At 37.0% G+C, this 22,313-nt stretch overlaps 1 protein-coding gene across 12 annotated transcripts in view; it reads right to left on the bottom strand.

The window, feature by feature from the left end:
* Cast (calpastatin) overlaps positions 1-22,313 on the bottom strand; it is a 109,965-nt gene that overhangs the window by 12,939 nt on the left and 74,713 nt on the right. For 6 of the 12 annotated variants that reach the window (XM_048811465.1, XM_048811464.1, XM_048811469.1 and 3 more), the window contains 15 exons: positions 21,889-21,957; positions 20,494-20,592; positions 18,757-18,837; positions 18,082-18,120; positions 17,520-17,609; positions 17,297-17,386; positions 16,068-16,169; positions 12,068-12,151; positions 10,996-11,043; positions 9,802-9,897; positions 8,076-8,171; positions 4,266-4,367; positions 3,662-3,745; positions 1,482-1,532; positions 1,241-1,312 (listed from right to left, as the gene is read on the bottom strand). In XM_048811465.1, the coding sequence (XP_048667422.1) occupies positions 1,241-1,312; positions 1,482-1,532; positions 3,662-3,745; positions 4,266-4,367; positions 8,076-8,171; positions 9,802-9,897; positions 10,996-11,043; positions 12,068-12,151; positions 16,068-16,169; positions 17,297-17,386; positions 17,520-17,609; positions 18,082-18,120; positions 18,757-18,837; positions 20,494-20,592; positions 21,889-21,957 (1,203 nt within the window). The remainder of the gene's footprint in view (positions 1-1,240; positions 1,313-1,481; positions 1,533-3,661; positions 3,746-4,265; positions 4,368-8,075; positions 8,172-9,801; positions 9,898-10,995; positions 11,044-12,067; positions 12,152-16,067; positions 16,170-17,296; positions 17,387-17,519; positions 17,610-18,081; positions 18,121-18,756; positions 18,838-20,493; positions 20,593-21,888; positions 21,958-22,313) is intronic. The other 6 variants (XM_048811467.1, XM_048811468.1, XM_048811475.1 and 3 more) reach the window with 3 other exon arrangements.

The raw sequence follows: 22,313 nt of genomic DNA, 5'->3' as shown, positions 1-22,313 counted from the left end.
TATTCTATTTCTGTTCTGTTTCATTATGATCAAACAACATGATATATACAGTATTCTTGTACATTGGACTACTATGAGGCAGTATATGGTATGTTTCCCCCAATGTTCTTGGGACTGTTCCCCAAAGAGTTTTCTAGTTTGTCCATTTTATTTTTTATCTCAAATCATGTCTTTGCTTAGACAACTTCTTAGGGTGGGGAGGTCATACACATTCAATGTTACAATTTTCAAATCTTTGAATTCCTAAAAGGGAGAAACCCTGACTATGGTAATAATAATAATAATAATAATGATAGTATGTTGAAAGGAAGTAAGGCCCATTTCCCACACCTGGCTCATATGTTCTGAATTACTGTGATGGGATGATTTCATATCCCCAGGACACTGTTCCTGTTGTACTTTTCCCCATATCTTATATCCAGGTTGGAGGTGCCTGTCTGTGATGTGTCCTGCTTACACTCATGATGAGAGGAAGGTCATGGGATGGGGTGACTGCATGTCATGATGTTCTCCTAGGGGCACTGTGAGGAGCACACACTGCTTAGTGGCCTCTTCTCAAAGGGCTTATTGCTTTAGCAAGAGCAGAACTTCAGGTCATGCCAAGGAATCTTTATTTTTTCTCCTCCTGCTTTCCAACTGATACGTTTTCTTTGTCATCATCCACACAGGAGAGCTTCTTAATTTGCTTTTCAACTGACTGCTAACAATACATTCAGTGATTTAAGTAACTGAGTTAGCTGTAAATAGATATACCAGGCCACATAAGTTACTTAAATAGGAACTCTAACAGACTTATATGTTCACATATAAAATGCCATGAAAATCCTACAGTAGAAAAGCCTGTTTGACATTACCAACATTGTCCAATTTGTTCAGCAACATTCCCTTTGAGAGACTATCTATTCCATATGGAGCTAAGTTTCCTTAGGAGGCAATTTGGAAAATAATAAATTACAGAAATGACAGATAAAGAGGTCTGAGAAGTGATTTTGGAGAAACTCAAATTTAAACTCTCTTTTCATATAGATACTTAACATAGTAAATACTCATTGGTCCAATTAGTTAGACTGTTGAAATCATCCACTGTTCAGAACAATGTTTCAGGTGCAATATATTTTTAATGGTTACAGTGTGATGAGGACCATAAATTTTGTGATCGTTTCCTCAGCTTCCAAGTCAGATTCCAGTTACAAGTTTCCATTTATTTCTGCCAAAAATAAACCAGAAGTTTCAAACTTACAAGAGAGGAAATGTCCGGGTTACCAGCGAAGTCCTCAGACAAAGCATTGAGAAGGAACTCATCGCTCATGGGCTGCAAGAACCAGGAAATGAGATCAACACTAGTGACATCTGTCTCCTCTTGAAAAGGCAGTCACTATTGCATACTGATCAACTCACTAAAAGGAAAACTCTCCCTTTCCCAAACTATCAATCAGGACCAAAAGGAGACAGATATACTCAAAGAAAACTGATTTGCTTACCGGAAGCTGTTCCTTGGGCTCTTTAGCCAGGAGTGGTTTTCCATCTTTATCCTATTCAGGGGGAAACATGGCAATGAATCATTTCACACTTTATCCCAAATATGAAATCTATACACATTACAAGGGATCAATATACCTAATGTTGTACACATTAAATTAGAGTTAACATTTCAGGAAACAAATTCTCTCACTAGAGAACACACTCTAATTAGTTCATGCCAACAGTCAGCTCACATGCACCAGGTATTCCCAAGGCATGGAGTTTGCACACCTGATTACACATGGCTTATGGCCCCAGAGGCCCAGAGAGTAGGCACAGGAGAAAAAACACACAAACAGTCAATGTAATGTGATGTATGGGGTTGTGACAGGGATTTACAGGACATAACAAATTAGTCCCTTGCCTACCTGGGGATGGGCTTTGCAGGAGTTGCCTGGAAAATTCAGGTTAACTTCATAAAGCATGCATACAACAAACAAGCATTGATAATGGGCCTTAAGCACTGAGAATGCATTAGAAAAATAGCATGAAGTCCCAACCAAACTTCAGGACGCTTAGATTAGCGGTGAGTGTTTAAAATTTAAGGCTCAAATTATACTGTGCTTTAAATGACTCCAAGTATAATAAGAAAAAAACTGATAGAGCATTTAGGACTCTTCAGGAAAAGATGATCTATAAATTAATGGTAAATCTCATTTATCCATGTACACGCACACACAAATAAAGCCCAAGGTTATAAATGAAGATATCTCCTGAAAAACTGTTCAAGGTGGTTTTATTTATTTTGGTTTTTGTATTTAAAATGTGAGGTGCAATGATTTAGAGATAGCATCTGCTTCCCTCATGAAAAACACAAACTCCTTTATCCCTTTCCATTTCCTCTGTAGTCCACTTGCACCTTCTGACCCTTCTTCCATTAGGAGCGAAAGCAGAACCTGGGCTTGTTATCCACCATCCCTTAGCTGCAAAGGTAATAAATGTCCCAAGTGATATCCGTGACCCTGGGGACCTTTCTGTTCCACACTCAAATTGAATAAATCTTCTATCACCCCATCATCGAGTGTCTGGAATGGGAAACTTGAGATCTGCTTTCAGGAGCTGACTTTCACTGAAGAGACCTGATGTAATTATGGTGGATGAATAAAGGTGTATTATTAAACAAAAGATCAAGCCAACACCTGGAAAGGTTATAAAGAAGAAGGTAAGTAATGATGTGTGAGCTAAATTCAGAAGAGGATGAAACCACCACTGAACAGAGTGGTCAGGGAAAGAGCTCATCACTTAAATGCTGCTACTAAATTTCAGTGAAGGCAGTAAGTTACCCACCACCTACTACAGAGCAAGTTAACTGGACCCGGCCAGCTTCTACTGGCTTCTATCTGTGGAGACAGACATGTAGCTCTGAAGACCCTCTCTAAGAATTTGCAAAGCAACATACAAATAAGCTCAAAATAAGAGAAATGCCTTGGTTTCAGCTGCATTGTGAAATGCAGAAAGCCAGCAGAATAAAGGTGTCTAGAATAAACTTTCAATCAGTATAGCTCCCAAGTTGCTGAATAAATGTAGCAGTGCATGTGGATGAATTTAATTTCCTGTAATTGTTAATAGTTTAGTTTCACTTTCTTTTAAGTAGTGTTATGTTATAAAGATGACTGACATTTGTCCATGTACCTGCCCTGCTTAAGTGACCATACTAATCGATGAGATTCCTAATGGGGTCTTTCCCTCTCATGCTCATTCTGTATAATCTGTTCTTGCAACATAAAAGAAATGGGTCAGTTTTATCACTTTACTTGATGACAAACAGGCTCTCAGTTTTTTGACTTTATCTTAGAGTCACAAATTTTTCCTCATAGTAAGTATCTGCTCTTCATTCTGGTATTACTATCTGCCTAAGGTTTCCTATATTTCTGCACTATAATAAATCAGGTATGCAAAGGAGATAACTTTGGGTAGCAGTGCCAATAGATTTCTTTCACTTAAGGCTGGATTGAAGTCTCATTTAGAAATATTTTAGCTTCATTTCTGGTTTTCTAACATGATATCTGTGGACTAATACAGTGAGTGTTTGAAATTTTAGAAAATAAGATCTTAATATTCCAGGTCTATTCCACATCCCTTCATTATGTTTAAGAAATCCAGAATGAATTAAAATAAGAAAATATTCCAGCCTGTTTACCTTGACCTCCTCTAACCTATAATCAGGAGGAATAGTTTCTTCTTTTTCACCAAGTTTTTCACGATCTTCTTCTTTGGCTTTCTCCTAAATAAAAATCATATCATTTGCATAGTTAATATATTTTCTTCCTATAAAATGAATACCTGGGATAGAGTGACTAAATTTGAGGTAAACAAATCTGTCATTATATTCCAGTATATATATGACCATACATGGAGAGTTCCTCCAGCAACCCAATTTCTAACACCACATCCAAGCTTAGCAGGTACAGGCACCACCACACAGGCTGCTGGGCTGAGTGCAGATTGCAAGGAGCAGCTGCCACTTCACACAAGTTCTCAGCAATGGGAAGGCAGCCATGGGAATGCAAAGGTGAAACTCAAAGAGCTTGGACATATGCATGCTGTCCATTCACTGTGGGAGTTAAACACTGGAGCTTCTTCCGGTTTAGTTTATTGACAGAACAGGCGTAGTAATAATCGAGAAAGCCAATTGGACATGTTTTATGAATACCGTGTTTTTTAAAAGAAACCAAATGACTAACTTATTGGGGGTTTGGTCAATGGCAGTTCTTTCTAGATGTGTCTGAGCTTCTATTTATTACCTTGACTTTATCTACTACAGGTTTTCCACCTTCTGGATCTGCTTCCCTTTTCCCCAGGCTACCAGCTAAGGCTTCTACAGCATCATCTGGCACCATGCTTTTCTAAAAAAACACAGGCGGATATGTTAAGTAGGTAGATAGTGATTTTCTTTAAAAACAGACTCTCATCAAACAATCCAGAAGGGCAAGTCCTTATTTCAGGCCTAGATAAGAAGCACACGTTATTTTATAACAATTTCAGTTATCAATTGAATTAGAATCAATATTTAGTAAACTTAAAAGACTAAAAATTATAACAAGTTTCTTCCATACAACCTCACATGTGTGGAACTTACATATTGGCCAGAAATTTGCAAGATCTAGCCAGAATTTTGGTTCAGAAATAAGAAATATAAGGAAAGTAAGAGGAACTGAAAAGTCAGTAAAGAAGACAGAAGTAGTCACTGTGGAGTTCATTGTAAAGACTGCACAGTACAGATTTTCAGAATCCTGTAGGAGAAAACTTTCTTTTCTACTTCCTGTGAGTTAGATGGCCAGTCCAGGAGGTACGGAGGTGTACCTATGTAGCTTCTGCAGTTCCTATGGATCACCGATGGTTCAGGTGACCCTGCTGTGACCGATTAACCTGAGCAGCACAATGAAAACTGTCCATCTGTGGTCCAGTAATCAAAAATAAAATATGCTCCCACATGATGTCATAAGCTCTGGTCATGGTGGTATTTAAAGTGAAAAGATGAACACGAAACATAAAAGATGTAAAGGGAAAATAAAGAGGAATGTATGTTTGAGTTAAAAGACAGAACTAGCTCTGGCTTTTCTAAACAATGGGTTGTTATCTCTACATTAGGTGACTTATGAAAAATCAGTGGAATATTTTATGGCCAGGACTTATTTTTTTAATATATAGACTATAAAATAGAATGGTTAATACGTAATGGGGATAAGTGCCATTCATTGAATTTCATTTCAATCATGTGGTACTGAGTTGCAATATCAACTGATGATCTTGGTCAAGCAAAGGCACAGAAGCCTTTGGTTTGAATAGTCTCAGAATTTATTTTTACTATAAGCTTTTTTTTTTTTTTGTGTGTGTGTGTGTGTGTGTGGTGCTGGGAATTGAAGCATTCTAGGCAAGCACTCTACCAATTGAGCTATATCTCCAGCCCCTCAGAGTAAATCTCTCACCTCACACTGATGATCTATTTTTTGAAAAATAAAGATAAACAAAATAAAGGTAGTTGGACACAATACCTTTAATTAATTAATTAATTAATTTATTTATATGTGGTTCTGAGGATTGAACCCAGGACCTCGAACCTGCTAGGTACTCTACCTCTCTACCACTGAGCCACAACCCCAGCTGGAGGAATGATTTTAATATTACCAAAAAATGGGGCTAGGGCTGTAGTTCAGTGGCAGAGCCATTGAATCATTGCCACACATGATTCAGGCACTGTGTTCGATCCTTAGCGCCACATAAAAATAAAACAAATAAAATAAAAGCATTCTATACATCTGCAACTATAAAATAAATAAATACATAAAATTATCAAAAAGTGTCCTTCTGTTTTATATACCTTAATCATCATCATTACAAAATAATATTTTTTTTCTGCTAAAGTGTGCTGCTATAAGTCACCAATGAGGAAAGGAAGACCAAGAGGAAGGTAATTTTCTGCCACCTTGTGGCTGAATGTTGAAAAGATTTTATTTCCAGGAGGGGGGGGAAAAAAACTAAACTAAACTCTTTGGTATTATACTTAATTCCTAAGAGTTGCACTGGCACCCAGATCTCATCCAGGAAATCTGGCTTGGTATCTATCTGAGACATCTGCTCACAATATACTTCTGTTTTGTCATACTAAGTCTTGTGGGACCTTTGGAAACCACTGCTTCCCAAACCTGTACCCTTCCCCCACATTGGGTTTAAGAAATTACTGAAACAGAGTTAAAAGAAAAGCAAGGAGAACAGTCTTAGGAATGAAGGAAACTGAAAACAGGACTAAGGACTACAAATTCCATTTCTGTAGTATGTCGTGTCAAATTCAGAAACTAGTACTCAGGTTTCTGAATTTCCTTAGTAAATTTTCTTTTTATACACAAAAGAACCATCCTAGACTCACATTCATTTCCTTCTGCTGGTTGTCTTTCCTTCACTCACTAATCCTCATGCTTTCTGAGGTCTTCTGACCTTTATCACACTTTGCTGCTATTCTTTCTGGCTCCCAAGGGTGTCACAATCCCAGAAATGCCAACTGCCTCACTAACGGAAACCTTGGCAACTGTTGCCTGAGTTGACAGGGTGGAGGCCTAGGAAAGGAGGTCTGGGAAGGTAACATTTTTGTTCCTTTTTGCTCACTAAAAATTCAATTCTCAACTATGTAGTCAGGGTCAAGTTGGAAAGAAACTGTCTGAGTCCCATAATGCTTTTCCTGGCAGTCACACTTGGTGGCTCAAGGTTTTTCACAAGAGCTCTGCTCTGGAATGTGGCTATTGTCCTTTTGATTCCAGTAACCATCCTTGCTTCCACTGCTGGTCACTGGACTCTTCCTGGATTTGCTTCTCCTCTCCTATTCCTTACCCCTGTGGCCAGTGACCTGACAATGTAAGCTGATAGAAGCCTCAAAAACCAACACTCAAAAACGAACACCAGGGTCTCCTTCCTGCCTTTATAAATGGGAATCAAGTCCCATTTATAAAGGCAGGAGGGAGACCCTGGACTGGGGGATTTGTAGTTGACACCAAGCACTTCCTTGACAGGAAGTGGCCAGTACACAGCTTGCAAGATACTTGTGTTTCACTTGCTTCAAGACCCCTCACCCCACTTTTCTCAAACAACTGGATGTGCACATCCCAAGCAGACCAGGGGCTTCAAATGTCTCTGTTGGTCTATCCTGGTTGACTGGTCTCCTGGAAAATGGTGCTACTTCCATTTTCCAGTGTGACCCTGCCCTTCACCCAAAAGTCTTTCCTAACTCCCATGAAGAGGGGCTCTTTCACTCATGTTCCCTCTGCCCTTTTCCATATAAATATGAACAAACTGTACCATAGCTGAAAGCAAGGGCCATAGCTCTCATCTCAGTCGAGGCTCTAAAATGTTAGATGGGTTTCTCAAGGTCAACTCAAAGCCCCATTTCTCTCGTCTATTATGGAAAGATGATCAGAACAGAGTTTACAGTGTACTTGTGAAAATTCAATGAGAAGATATTGCCAAGCATCTAAACAACGGCATTTTTGGTGACCCATGTTAGCTCTTCACAGTATAGATTGACTTAGTCTCTAATAGAGATGCTATTCTCTGAATCAGATTCTATCATCACCTAATGGAAACAAAATCCGTTGAAATCAAAAGTAAACAAAGACTCAATTAGTTAAATATCATACTTCATACAAAAAATTAGAGCATGAGAAGGAGGCAAGAAATGAAGAAGGAAATGAAAAGGAATTGAGTCAATCTCTCCTCTTCTGGTTGAGACAGTGGAGTGAAATCATAATGATTTTGTTGGAAGTTATTCCATCAGGAGTAAGTAAGAAAAGTGACATTGGCTATCTGTCAAATTCCAAATAGGCTTGAAAGACATAGGACAGTGAGTAAGCAGGACGAAAATATTAGCCAAAGAAATAGAAATAATTTCAGAAGGTGAAAGAAAAACACAGCTTGCAATAATTTAATTAAAAATTTAAATCTAGCTTGAATTTTCAATAGCATAACTAAATCATACTTTGTTTATTTTCTCAGAATACGATGATTTGATGATAATGCACAGCAGAGACTGATAGGAAGAAAATTAGTCCCAGAGAATCACTTACCACGGAAGCTGGCTTGGGTGGTGCTGACTGTATACTGCACATAGAGGTTCGAGACACAGTCTCTGCCACAGTGGTGAGGGCAGCAACCTTATCTTTCTGGGGGAAACAAACAGGTTCTTTGACTAACTTTAGAAATAACTGGTCAATGATGGAGCAACAGGACACTGCAGTATCATATGTTATGAGTCTCTTGAATGCCTAAAGATTTTTCAAAAGTATGTAATCTAGGCACATTAAAATTCCCTAGTAATCATTATCTCAACTTCACTTTACCTCTTATCTCAGGTAGGTTGTTAAACCTCTCTGAGACTCAGTTTCCACATCTGCAAAATGAGAACAATGACAGTACCTACATCTCAAGGGTTGATAAAGAGGCTTAAATGAGATAACACAGGTGAAGTGTTACCCAGAGTACCTAGAAACACAGCAAACTCAACAAATTTGATTATTGCTATTATTTGTATTGTTTGTCATCACACAATATATAAGAATAAAATATGCATATTATGTAATACAAGAGAATTTTACATAAAATGGTATATTTATATAAATCTAAGGGCACATTATAAACTATAAACAGTTACATGTACAGGGAATAATAATGACCTCAGAATAGTCCCTGGACTAACAGCCTCAGTATTATCAAGCAACTTGTTAGAAATGCAGATTCTTGGGCCTCCAATGTACTAATCAGAAATTTTGGGAGGGAAAGGCTAATAAGTCATGTTTTAATAAACCTCCAGGTGATGTTTGCTAAAGTTTGAGAACCGTATCATATCTTATTGCAGGAGTCAAATTTCAAATCCAGGCATTTATGGGAGGCCTATCCTCTATGCAAAGTACTCGGCAGATAATCTACCTCATGATCTCTTCTTTTAAGAAACTTCCTGTTTTAAACTGCATGTTCAATGTTAGAGTTGGAGAAGGACCAATACAGCTAAAAACCTGTTTGTTATCAATGCTTTAGGGATTAAAAAAGGAGTGGCAGGATCCCCTGCCATGCTGCACCCTTCACACAGGTTGGAAGGATGGTATGGTTAAGCGAGGGGAAGGCAAGAGATAAAGGCCATGTTTTAGCAGAGACTTAGAAGAATGAGCAATATTTTTCTGCTGGCTAACACATAATAGACTTCAGCTGATCTAGAATTAGGAGGAAAGGCTATTCCCAATGGAAAGAACCAAATGAAGAAAACCATGGAGACAGATGTACTTACTGTTAAGTGACTGGGGAAGAAACTGGGAAAGGAAGCTTGGGCAACAACACATCAGTAGGAACTTTTCTTTTGTAGGGAATAGGAAGCCCCCTGGTGGGAGCAGGGATATGATTTGACTACAAATATGCTTTAGAAAAAATAATTTTGGTGGACATGTAGGACAGACAGGAAGGAAAATGAAAAAAAAAGCCATTTGAGATCCGAGGGGAGAGATGATAACAACATTAGGTAAGTTACAGAAACAGAATAGAACCCCTGATCAATGGATCAAAGTATGTATTTGAGAGCACCCTGAAGGAATAATTGCAGGTCTTAAATTGCAAGAATTTCAGGGTTTGTTTGGTTAAAGAAAACATAACTAGGAAAAGATAAGACGAAAACTGCACGTCAAAAAGATGGTATAATGAGCTTATCCCCTCCATCATGGTCAAATCATTCTGATTTCACATATTTTAAAATTAACAAAACATAAAACCCTTCAAAAGTAGAGATTTATATTTTCAGAAACATACTTCTGTTTTCTCAGTTGGCTTTGATTGTTTTTCTTTAGATTTAGACCGGCCAAAATCTTCTGAAAGTTCAGCAATGAGTTCTGATTCACTGAGGGGCTGTAACATAGGAACATTGTATATTATGAAGCAACTGTTTCTACTTTGTAAAAAATGTTTTCATAGAGCAATATTTCTCTGCTGGCTAACACATAGTAGGATGACTACATTTTAGGACCTAAAACCAAAAGCTAACTTATAGGGGGCATATGTTTCATTGATCAAGTAAGGAAAAGTCACAACAAAATAAGAAACCCTAAATAGCTCAATACTGCTGTTGATGGCTTACTTAATCAAAAGTTTTCCTGATGTATCAATTTCAGAAAAATTTTGCTCAAATAGAATTTCCCATTCTCCCCAATGAAGACCTAGATAGATTTTTCAAATGTGATTGCTGTGTTCTTATTTCCGAATCACTTCTTTTCTGCCTAAGTCGGAGAAACACGTCACATACTCCTTTGCCATGTCTTTGTGGCTTTCTGGCAGCAAAGTTGTGTTAACCTGGTTGTTTCAGGGGCTGTGGTATTACTAGTTTAGACCTTGTAGAGATGTCAACTAACAGCAGTGGCCTGTGATGGCAGGGCATGTCATTCAGATGCTGGGTCCCACCAGGGACAGCCTGAGCTTGCAGTCTTAGCCTTGCTGTGTTCTAGCTTGTAACTCTCTCTCTCTCTCTCTCTCTGTCCATTTCCTCACTGTCAAATGAAAATGATGATACTTCTTCATGCAGTGAGGACTCAAAAAGCTCACAAGAATGCATTTGTTACAGTTTTGAACACAAAGTAAGTGGTTTATAAATGTTGCTAATTAGAATTATCATGACAATGCTACCAACTTAAGTCAATATAGAATAGGGGAATTTGATGAGTCTAGATCAAATTCTAAAGTAAGTGCAACTTACTCATCTAAGGCATCAGAGCTCCTAATATTCAATGAAAGTCTTAGAAACTTATCATCTACTAATAATTCATGCAGAAAATAATCATTAAAATACATGAAAAGGAGTCAGAGGTATCAGCCAAGTGTTATCATCTGCAGTTCCCCCTCTATACTAGATTGGCAAAAAGACTCCATGGTAAAATATATTTGTTAAAATTATCTTATTTTATACTTAAATGTCTGTTGTTTTTTAGGTATAAAAAAGACTTATTTTCTAACCTTGAGTTTTTCTTCAAGCTCTGGCAATAGTAGTTTTCCATCTTTATCCTATAAATAAAAATGAAAAATTCACTGGAAATGAAATTGAAAATTTTGCTTTCATGTCCCATTAAGTTTAAGTTTGTTTTTGAGAAATGCAGAATATGAGGGTAAGCTTATTTTTTCTTATATTTGAGTGAAGTTTTGCTTTAGATTATTAAATTTTTATATAGTATATCAAAAGGACTTGAGCTATATAAAGATCATTATGCCAAATGTTACCAAAGATGATGTGCATTTACTATTAAAAGTTATTGAAAAACATTTCTATCTGTTGGGAAATAGAAGAGTAATAATTATTTTAAAAGGACGTTGGCAAGAAAAGTACATCTACATAAATGGAAATTTTTAAAAAATATTAAAAATTTTTTAATATTAAAAATATTAAAAATTTTTTAAAAAATATCCAACCCAGGGTAAAGAGGTAGATTCCCTTCATCATTCCTGTGATAAATAGCATTTAGTTTCTTAAATATGAGGTTATACAATTTGTGATATTTCTTAAAATAAGAAAATCTTCACATAAACAGACATATAACAATCACAATTATCTTCCACCATGTGTTTATATGTAAGTTTTCCAGAGATTAATTGCAAATGTAATTACAGGAGTTAGTCTACCATCCTCACCCCAGACCAAAACAACACAACTACCTTAATGCTAAGGATACTGCTAAATAGTTGTATGTTTAAGTCTACCACTTGCAGATCTATGGTGCTTTTATTCACATAGCAGTTAGAGAAAAAATTATTACCAATCTGTGTCAAGCATTGTTAGTAGGTGAAATAATTGAATTGGTGGGACTTTACTGACGAATGGTCCCTACTTAGGAAACCAGGAAGGAAAACCCAACCTTAAAAGGTTTTTAACTGCAAAGAGTTGAAGAGAAAGGATCCAGAGATCTCAAAGCCCAGATCTGAACTTGAACATAAGTTTCCTTGGTGTCAAGGGTAGGGACACATGGGAATATGATGCAAAGGCAGGAGAAGTATACGGCTGCTTTAATTTTTAGCACTGCAGCTAAAATTTTACCGTGACTGGCTTTAATCTGTATCCAGTTGGGACTGTTTCGTCATCCTCACCACACTTCTCTTGTTTTTCTTCTTTAGCTTTTGCCTGATGACCAAAGAGAGACAAAAAGAAGAAGAAGCCAGATGATGCGTGTAAAATGAGATGACATTGCTTTGTATATTTACCAAAGCACCAAATCAGAAAAAGCATGAGCTCTGGTGAGCAGTAATGAGCAAGGCAGTGGGGTGACAGTGAACACAACACAGCCAGGAATCCTGGAGCACGTTGCTCTGCTCTTAGGCTCCGTGACTTGAGGAAGCCACCTAGCCTCTCTCTGGTCTGCCTTCTTCAGCTGTAAAATGTGCTACTATAATCCTTACATAGCTCCCTGACTTGTAAGGCTCACCACAGAACAGTAAAGAAAAGATCCTCGGACAGTAAGTGCAGTGCCAAAGTTAGCTGCAATTATTTTAATAACCTTCATCTGTCTTACTCGATGAGGCAGTTGTCCAAGGAAGGGAGAGGGCACAAACCAATTCTCATCCTAAACCCCTAAACTTAGTTCAGAATTGAGAGAAACATCCAATCCCAAATCTCAGCCAATTCATGAATAATTGGTTTTAACTTTTTAAAAATAACTTCCTTCAATAACACTAAGACATCATGCCATTACTGACCTATAAAGAACTAACTGTACTAGAAATAAAAGTATAGCTCTACAGGAGACCGACTTCTAAGACATAACATTTGCAGCTTAATCTTCTGGTAAGAAGTCTAACATTCCACAACAAGTCATAATTTTTATATCTGTATCAAGGCATGGATTTAGTTCACAAATCAAGAGGGAAATTCACTGAGCAAATTCCAACTCACTCCAGTGCCCCCTTCTACATCTCAGCCTATGAGTGTAGTTTTCCATTAATTGGTTAGTCTTTGATTAATTTTCAAGCACTTTTAATGAGCCAGGCTCTATTCTAAGCTTTAAAGTTTTTATAATTTTATTATTCTTTAGATAACATTTTTAAATTATGAAAGTTTTTAAAAAATTATTGCTATTTCTTTTAATAGTTCCAGTTTTATTTTGCTGTAGCATATGGAGAAAATTCTATTACACAGTGGTACCCTCAAATTCAGGGATTAGTGAGGTCTCTGGCCATAACATCCTGCATGAACTTGATCAAGGGGCCCCAGTGTAGCAAGACCACTCTAGGCTGTGGACAGTGAGAGTTATACACACAGCTAGATACTTTCTTTTCATCTTTGATCTTCATATTCTTGAATGACTATACTGTGGTTTGTACCAAATAGGCACTGGAAAAAACACAAAACAAAGAAGTCTACTGAACGGAAATAACAATGGACTAGATAACCACATGTAAAAACGGGGGAGATTTGTAACTAGGTACTGATGTAGAATAAACACATGTCTGATTTGTGTTATAAGAATACCAGGGAGGCCTAGTCCCTGCCTCTGAGGTATTATGTACTTTCCACAGAGAGCTGTCTAGTGCAGAACGTGCTGGAGTGGCAGTGGACTCCTGCAGGACAGTAGCCACCTTCAGGAGCCTCAGCATAACATCAGACTACTGCAAAGTATCTGTATTAAGTACTACAAACTCAGCTGAAGTACCTAGAGGATTGAAACATCTTCTTAGGAAATATTTATGTTTTGGATATGAGTGAAAAGGAAAACTAGTATGTCATAAGAGTAGAAAAGAAGAGTTGTTCTCCCTGGAATTTTAGCTTACTGCTGCCCCAAGATTTTCTAGAGAAAGCTGAATACATTCATTTGTATCCCTGTACTAGTTACCCACTCTGCCTTATGAATTACATTTTTTTTTATATCTAGTTTTAGTCACTGCAAGACTCTTTTGGTGCTAGAATTTATATTATGTTTATGCCTTCCCTCCCACATTTCTTGTCTTATTAAATCACTCTAATGATCTGTAAAAAGCCTGAGGTGAAAGTGCATTCACTTCTGGCCACAGCCTACAGGTGGTGGAACCATGACTCCACCCAGCCTCCCAACTCCCCCAGCATTCTGCAAGACCACCCTTTCCTTGTGACAACAGGTTTGTGTCTGACTAATCCAAACATCGTGCATCTTCTGTAGTGTAGTAATCAGTTTCCTGTCTTCCAGATACATTACTTGGTCCTGGAGGACAGGGACTACTTCTCCTGCTCCCATATGTTCACTTTCATAACACTTATCCTGCCACACTGTGGCTGGTGAGCCCTCCAAGAAAGTCGAAGATAGAAATTGGCCCATCTTGGACCACGCTGTCCCCGACCCAGGAGAGTTCCTGAGAGTTAGGGGGACTCCACTCCCTTGGTGACTCAGAACAGGAAGTGACATCAGAGGCCAGGCATTGTGACAACACACTCCCCAGCTCCCCTTCTAAGCAGATAGGGTGGAGCTCCTGAGGAGGAGGATCCAGGTTGTGTCTCTATCTCCCACAGGACACTGCCTTGTCAAACACAGGGAACTCTCTTTTCCCCTTAAAGACCAAGTTGAAAATTTCTACAAAAATTGTTATTTATTTATTTTTAGTTTTTATTTATTTATTTTTTTGGTACCAGGGACTGAACCCAGGGGTGCTTAACCACTGAGCCACATCCCCAGTCCTTTCTCATAATGCTAAGTTGCTAAGGGTCTTGTTAAATTGCTGAGGTTGGCTTGGAACTTGTGATCCTCCTATCTTAGCCTCCTGAGCTGCTGGGATTACAGGCCAACAACTGCAATTTGATATCAAAACTTTTCTATACCAAATACAAGCTTGCTTTGGCTCAGAAGGCTCGTTAAGGTCTTGGAGGCTGGTGAGATGCACAGGAATTGGCATAGTGCTCTAAATGTGCAGAAGCTCCGATTAATAATTGTGGCTTTGTTTTTATTTTTATTTTTTGAACCGTTTTATTGCAAAACAGAGTGACAAAAAATTTTTTTAAACCCTGCACAAGTCTATAATGCATTGTTTTAAGGTGATAACTTTGTGACACCACCTTGTAAAATGGTTAAACTGTCAACCACACTAGAAATCCCACCATTTGCCCATCCTAGTCAGAAACCCTTCCTTCTCTGACACTCTGATGTTTATGCTAATCATCTTTCTGCATTTCTTGTATACACTTGGTTAATAAAACTAAGTTAAGCTTAGTCTTATCAATTAAAAAAAATTATGTCTTTTAGTCTTTTAAGTCTTTTTAAATATATAGATTCTCTTCCTTCCTTCCTTTCAGAGTACTACTTCTCATTCTTCTGGTTGTACATAGAGTAATAATGTTCAATACATTCTACAATCCTTCCTACCCCATACCTGCTTCCATTCCCTTCATTCCCCTCTGCCTAAGTCAAAATACCTCTATTTTTCCACAGGTCCCCACCCCCATCCCCTTAGTGTGAATTAGCATCCGCATAGCAGAGAAAACATTTGGCCTTTGTTTTCTGGGGATTAGCTTATTTTGCTTAGCATGGTATTCTCCAGATCCATCCATTTACCTGCAAATACCATAATTTCATTCTTCTTTGAGGCTGAGTAATGTTCTTTATTTTATTCTAACTTGAGATAACTTTCAATTGCTTTCTCCATGGTTATATAAAAAGGATCTTCCTATCTTTTCATAGTATTTATTCTCCTCATAGAGAGAAATGCCCAGCATTCCTCTAAAAATACAACTGAACAATTTCCATCAAAGCAAACAAACCTCTTTCCTCACCAGGCCACTGCCTCCTGCTATCTTGTTTAGTCAGGTGCCATGTGAGTTTTGGCAAAAGAGATTAGTGTTCACTTAAAATATTAAATTTTATACTATTTAAGAGACAGAGAAACATTTCTCTTGATTGCTAACTATCAACAATAAATATCTAAATTAACCATACTTGAAAGTAAAGCAGAATGGAAAGTAGTTCATTTTTAATCCCTTGTAAAATACACCCCCTCCAAAAATTCTAAACACATGAGAGGCATTCAGTTTTAGAACCTGCAGACTAATATGCTTTGTATATCAGCTGCAAGATCAGTACCTCATTAATTTCCTTAATGGTGCTAAGGTCGAGTTCGGGTTCTGGCTTCCGGGTGCCCAGTGAAGCTGACAGAGCCTCAAATGCTTGATCGCTCATGGCATCCTGTTGGAAATAAAAAAATTCTGGTTTGGAGAGAGAGAGAGAGAGAGAGAGAGAGAGAGAGAGAGAGAGAGACAGAGAGAGAACTTCCCCAGAATGCAAACAATCCATTTACTTCTTTGTGAAATACACATCTTAAATGTATAAGATGCATTATGGATTGGGGAAGTCTTTTAGAGACAATTTTATTTGAAACCTAAGCAAAGAAAGAAAGGAAAAAGAACTTACCAATGAATGAAAAAAAAAAAACAAAACAAAACTGGGGCTAAGACACGTTCTTATAGTAATAGCGCTCTCTCGGGTACACTTTGCCCCTTTCTTTACAAGTTAGAAGTGTGACTGCATTAATAACTATAATACCATAAAATACTCTTATCAAAATAAAAAATGCAAGTAGTAAACTTTCACTACTCTGTTTTTTCTTTTTCTAAAAATGGCTTCTTACAGCCCTATCCTTCAACAAAATAGCAGGGTGGAAAGCAGAGAAACTTGAAAAGGCCCTTGCTGCTGCCTTCTTCTCAAAAGGCACAATGGCTCATCCTAGTAGGAACTCCCACTTTCAGGGTGTGGCACTCACCACGGTTCCCCCAGTCAGTTAGATAAAAATAAACTGTCCACTCTAGGAGGAGAGAAGCAGAAACAGCTCTGATAGAAACTGTCCTCGGCATTATCTGGGCTGCTTATACATGTGACCCGTTTTCTCATTCAGCTCAGGGCTGCAGGATCCCCATTGAGATTTTGTTAGATTAAGACATGGTTGACTGTAGTGAAGAAAGGTGGTCAGAAACAGCTGCCAGTGACATCCCTCTAATGATCCAACAAGGCTTGAACTCTTCTAGGAAACTGTACTTAAGATCTTATGTTCCAAGAATCTAATTTCTCTGGTTTCTCCCTTCTATGCGTGGTGGTCAAATGGTCTTAGATCATAACTGTGCTAAAATCATTGATAAGGTCCTATAGAGATACAAGCTTGCCTGTAGATGATCAATCTTTCCATCACTGGCTTCACTATGCCACATAGGCCCAGGCGAGGGAACATATTCCTGATCATGGGTAATGCAAGATCAGACTCAGGGAAGCAACCACTGTCAGTGGGCCAAGGTTCTTTCCCAAGGAATAATTACTGATACCTCCTCCAACTTTCTTTTCTTCTCCTTAGGTGGAACAGCACTTCTGATTACCCCCACTGATTGAGCTTTTAAAACATCTCCTGCAGATTTCTGAAAAATAAAATACCAAAGGTCAGATTGTAGTTAAGGGAGATTAAATCATAATAACCAGAACTAAAAAGTTGTTCTTCTGAATTCAAGAGAGTTTCTATCACGTTCTCCTTAAGAGAACTAAAAGCAATACCTCTTTCTCAGTTTTCTTTTCATCAGCTGTAGGAGAACAGGTAAAGTCAGAAGACAAGGCGTCTATGGCATCATCAGGCCCCATAGGTTTCTAAAGAAACAAGACAGGGTCAGCAACAACACTGGGAGCCATTGCAGGGAGGAGGGGATTACATGCCAAGTGAAGGAAGAATTTACTTCTGCACTCCTTTGCTACTTTATGAGATACACCAATGAAATAACTTTTATCAAAGCCCATATTTGAGAGAATAGATGCTCAGTAAGTATTATTATTCTCTTCCTCTGCTCTAAAAGAATTTCATGGTGGGACACAGTCATTTTATTGATACGTAATGTTTATTTTATCCTAATATCTTCTTGGCTCCATTCTCTTTTCCCTTCAAAGAAACTACCAAAAAAATGAACCACGGACACCACCCTACACCCACCCTCTTACTCTAAATAGACACCATTATCTGATTTAGATCAGTCATGATTTCCAGTTATATAAATTGATAGTCCTATTCCCCCAACCAAAGGCATAAATAATATTGATTTACATCTTAGAAGTTATGTAAACTCACCAAAGAGTCTGGAGGAGGCCCTGTGATCCCTTCTTTTTTCTGAAACAGATATGAATTAATTTGATGAGGTTGAGAAGGCAAAATTAATCCTCATGATTGTCAAGATGTATTCTCAGTTTGTGATAAACTAAACTGTGCCTCCCCAAAGCCAGACACTAAAGTCTTAATATCTAGTTCCACAGAATTAGACCTTATTTGGAGACAGGGTCTTTATAGAAGCAATCAAGTAATGGTGAGGTCATTAAGGTAGGCCCTAATCCAGTATGACTAATGTCCTTATGAAAAGGGGAAATTTGGAACTCAAGATTTGCATGGAGGGAAGATGATAGAAGAAACTCCTAAATAAGATGGCCATCCACAAGCCATTCACAGCCTTCAAGAGGAACCTTGATTCTGGACTTTCAACACTAGAATGGTGAGACAAAAACTTTGTGTTGTTTAAGCCGCCCAGTCTGTGGTACTTTCTGTGGCAACTCCACATAAAGTGAGTTTCTTAATAATGACAATTCAAATGCCTCATTATATTTTCTAACTTCTAAAACCTCTGAAGATATCAACATGAAATTATATTCCAAAAAGGAAACAATGAAATAAATAAATAAATGAGTAAACATAAATAAATAAATAAACATAAATAAATAAATGAATGAATAAATAAATGATTAATAAACTTACAGCCAAAAGTTCCCTGTATTTTGGAGGAATTGTGATTTCTCTTTTACCCAACTCCTCAATATACCTAGAAGTCATTTGATCCTGGAATAAAAACCACAAAGATAGAGATATTATGCAATTAATAAGCTGAGAATGTTATGTGCATGTTCTGAAACCAAAGTACTATTGCATTATTCATTTATGGAACTATGAGATGCAATATAAATCATTAAGAATTTAATACTTAAGCCAGGCATGGTAGCACATACCTGTGATCCCAGCAGCTCAGGAGGCTGAGCCAGGAGGATCACAAATTCAAAGTCAGCTTCACCAATTTAGTGGGGCCCTAAGCAACTTAATGAGATACTGTCTCAAAATAAAAAAAATAAAATACAAAAGGGCTAGGGATGTGAATCAGTGGTAAAGCACCCCTTGATTCAATCCTCAGTATAAAAAATTAATTAAATTAAACAAAAGAATCTAATACTTCACAAATTAGGAGTTCTAAGTTTACAAAGTATTTGATTAGATTAAGTCACATGTAATACTAGAAAATATTCAAAATACCATGCTAAAGTTGAACTTTATATTAATCAAAATGTATTATTGTTCATATTCAATATCCATTTCTTATCTAATGTCTAAGAAACAAAATTACAAATACAGTGGATATCTCCTGTTTGGATCTCTGCAATCCAATACCCTCGTTACCCAGAGATATCCACAACTTTGAACTTTATCATCTCCATATATTTTAAAAAATTATTACATATGTACATATTCATAAATAATACATAGGATTACTATGAATATTTTCAAATGTTATATAAATGGTGGTATATTCTGTATGCCATTCTGCATTCCTTTTATTTAAAATTACAAAATCATAATGTATCCATGATGATACATGCATAACCCTTTTGTACCACTATAGAGCATTATCCTGTCCTACCTTGAACAAAATTCTTTCCAAAAGTTTCACCAGTTCTTGTCATTCTTTGTACTTTTTGTATTCATGGGCAAGGCTCCACCCCTAAAGAATCATTCTGGAAGTGGACTCTGATTTAAGGAGAGATGTATCTTCATACCCACCAGATACGGGCAAGTTGTCAGACTTTAATGCATTTGTCAATCTGATAATGCAAATGTTGTTTTTATGTGTTTTAATATAATTTTCCTGAATTATTAGGGAGACTTATTTTACTTGTTCATTGTCCAATCACATTTATCCTAAGTTTCTGTTGGCTTGTCTTTTTCTCAGTCTTTTGTATTCTTTATAAACTCTAGAAACTAATTCTTCATTATATCTGTTGAAAATACTTTTATCTAGTCTGTGCCATATCTTTTTTAATACCAAGAAATACATAATGTTATTGCTTTTTTAAGAATTAGGAATTGGGATGAACTTAGGATAGTAAACATCTAGAAATCAAAGTAAGTTCAAGATGTAGGATTGGAAATAACTGGGCATGAAAATGAGTTCCAGTCCACTGGACTTAAATCTTGAGGACAGAAAATGAGACTTTCAGACCAATGGTCTGTGTTTCAGTCTTAGTACAAATATTTGCTGAAGCAACATATTTGTGTGTCTATCACAGGACAAACCATTCCATCCCCAACACTAATTTTTGGTTGCAATTATTGATAGCAACATCATCCTGCTTCTACCAAGCAACAGAATACTAGGTGTTGTATTTGCTGACTTATTTGCTCTCCTTTCCATTGAATATGAACTTCTACAGATATCAGATCACATACCAAAACTTCTGGTCCAGTGTATGTTGTATTGTCATCATTAGTTTCTTCTGGTTCTCCTAAAGTGTCTATTAAGTCATCCAAAGCAGCATCCATGCCTGACTGGAAATGAAAAAAAAAATAGTTATTTAAATGTTATTTGTTAAACGTATTTCAGTTTTGATTTTTTAACTACAAAAAACGCTTACTCATTCTAAGAAAATATCAAACACTAAAAGTTCTTCAAATGCTAAAATCGTCTTAAATATGATCTTATTATTTATTTGAATCCCCAAATACAGATTCTGTATTGGAAAGATAAAAAGCCAGATAAGAATTATGACCATGCTTCTATAACAACATGGTATTTGGTATTTATTGCTTATCAATTTTTTTTGCAGAGTTTTATACAAAGAACCCCTGCAAAATCTCTAGATAGCACTCCTTTCAAATTGAATCTCTCTCAAAAATAGATTTTCCTGTATTCTTTCATTCATTCATTCGTGTGTGTGTATGTGTGCATGTGTGTTTTATTCACTTGCTTACCCCCAACTGTCTACAAAACAGAAATCACCTGAAATACATGTTAAAAGTTATAAGAGGGCTGGGGATGTGGCTCAAGTGGTAACACGCTCGCCTGGCCTGAGCGGGGCACTGGGTTTGATCCTCAGCACCACATAAAAATAAAAGATGTTGTGTCCACTGAAAACTGAAAAATAAATATTAAAAAAATTATCTCTCTCTCTCTTCTCTCTCTCTCTCTCTTTAAAAAAAAAGTTATAAGAACTGACAGTTCTATATTCTGTCTACATGGGTTTAAATCAATATAACAAATGAGAGGGAGCTTTCATCTTATTTTTGAGGTTGAAATGACTCATTGTAAACAATAATCCAAATCTGAAGGGGGAAAGAAAAGTCTGGGGAAAGACTCTTTACTATTTAACTTAGATTAAAAAGGATTGCTTAAAATGCTTGCTTTTTTTCCCCCTGAAACTATGATATTCACACAAAAAAATTTTAGGACCCACCTTATTATTGATATGTGTAATAAAAATTAAGGCCTGTTAGCTTTGGGCTAATTTTTTTTGTGGGGGGGGCAGACTTCAAAACAAAGAAATACCTTATATTCTTTAGTGATACATCTGGTTAAATAAGATATATTTACAGGAGAGAAATTAGAACATGAACTCCATGAAATGAAACTAGCGTTTGCAAAGTAGAGTGTTATAATATAAAATGTTACAACAAAATTAGCTGTGAAAGTCATGCATATAGCCTAGTCATATTTGCTTAAAATCATTCATTAAAATGGTCCTTTAAGTTGCTCCTCTCATATTGTTTGCCCACAAGAAATCAGATTGAGATAAATACAGAGCAGAGGCTGGACATGTAATCTAGAAGTGCACACCACCGCCATACCTTTTCAGATATCTTTTCTGGTTTGGATTCAGCTGCTACAGTTGCTGTTAATAATTTCTTTTCTTTTTTCTGGTGGGAATTTAGAAAGATATTAAAACTCCTTCTCACATATCTTTATAAAACTCAATACTATTCCATACTTTAAGATGAATTCATTGCAACATTAATAGCATCGATCATATACTCAACATCTGCTCTGCACCTGTCACATGTTATTTTGTATGTGTTATATACTTTTTCAGAACTCTTTAAATAATATTAACCTTGATTAGTCGCTCTTCTCAGGTTACATAGTAAGAGACAGAATCAAGGTTTGAAATCCAGGACTGTCTGTCTCTTTCTCCCGGATACCTCTCTACGGCCAACTGACAGTTTTTGCAACACCACTGGATTCTTTCTGTAGGCTGCCACACACACGTCTAGCT

This window comes from Marmota marmota, unplaced genomic scaffold (assembly GCF_001458135.2).
Source record: "Marmota marmota marmota unplaced genomic scaffold, marMar, whole genome shotgun sequence".
NCBI classification, from domain to species: domain Eukaryota; kingdom Metazoa; phylum Chordata; class Mammalia; order Rodentia; family Sciuridae; genus Marmota; species Marmota marmota.
This window is presented reverse-complemented; position numbering and strand designations above follow the sequence as displayed.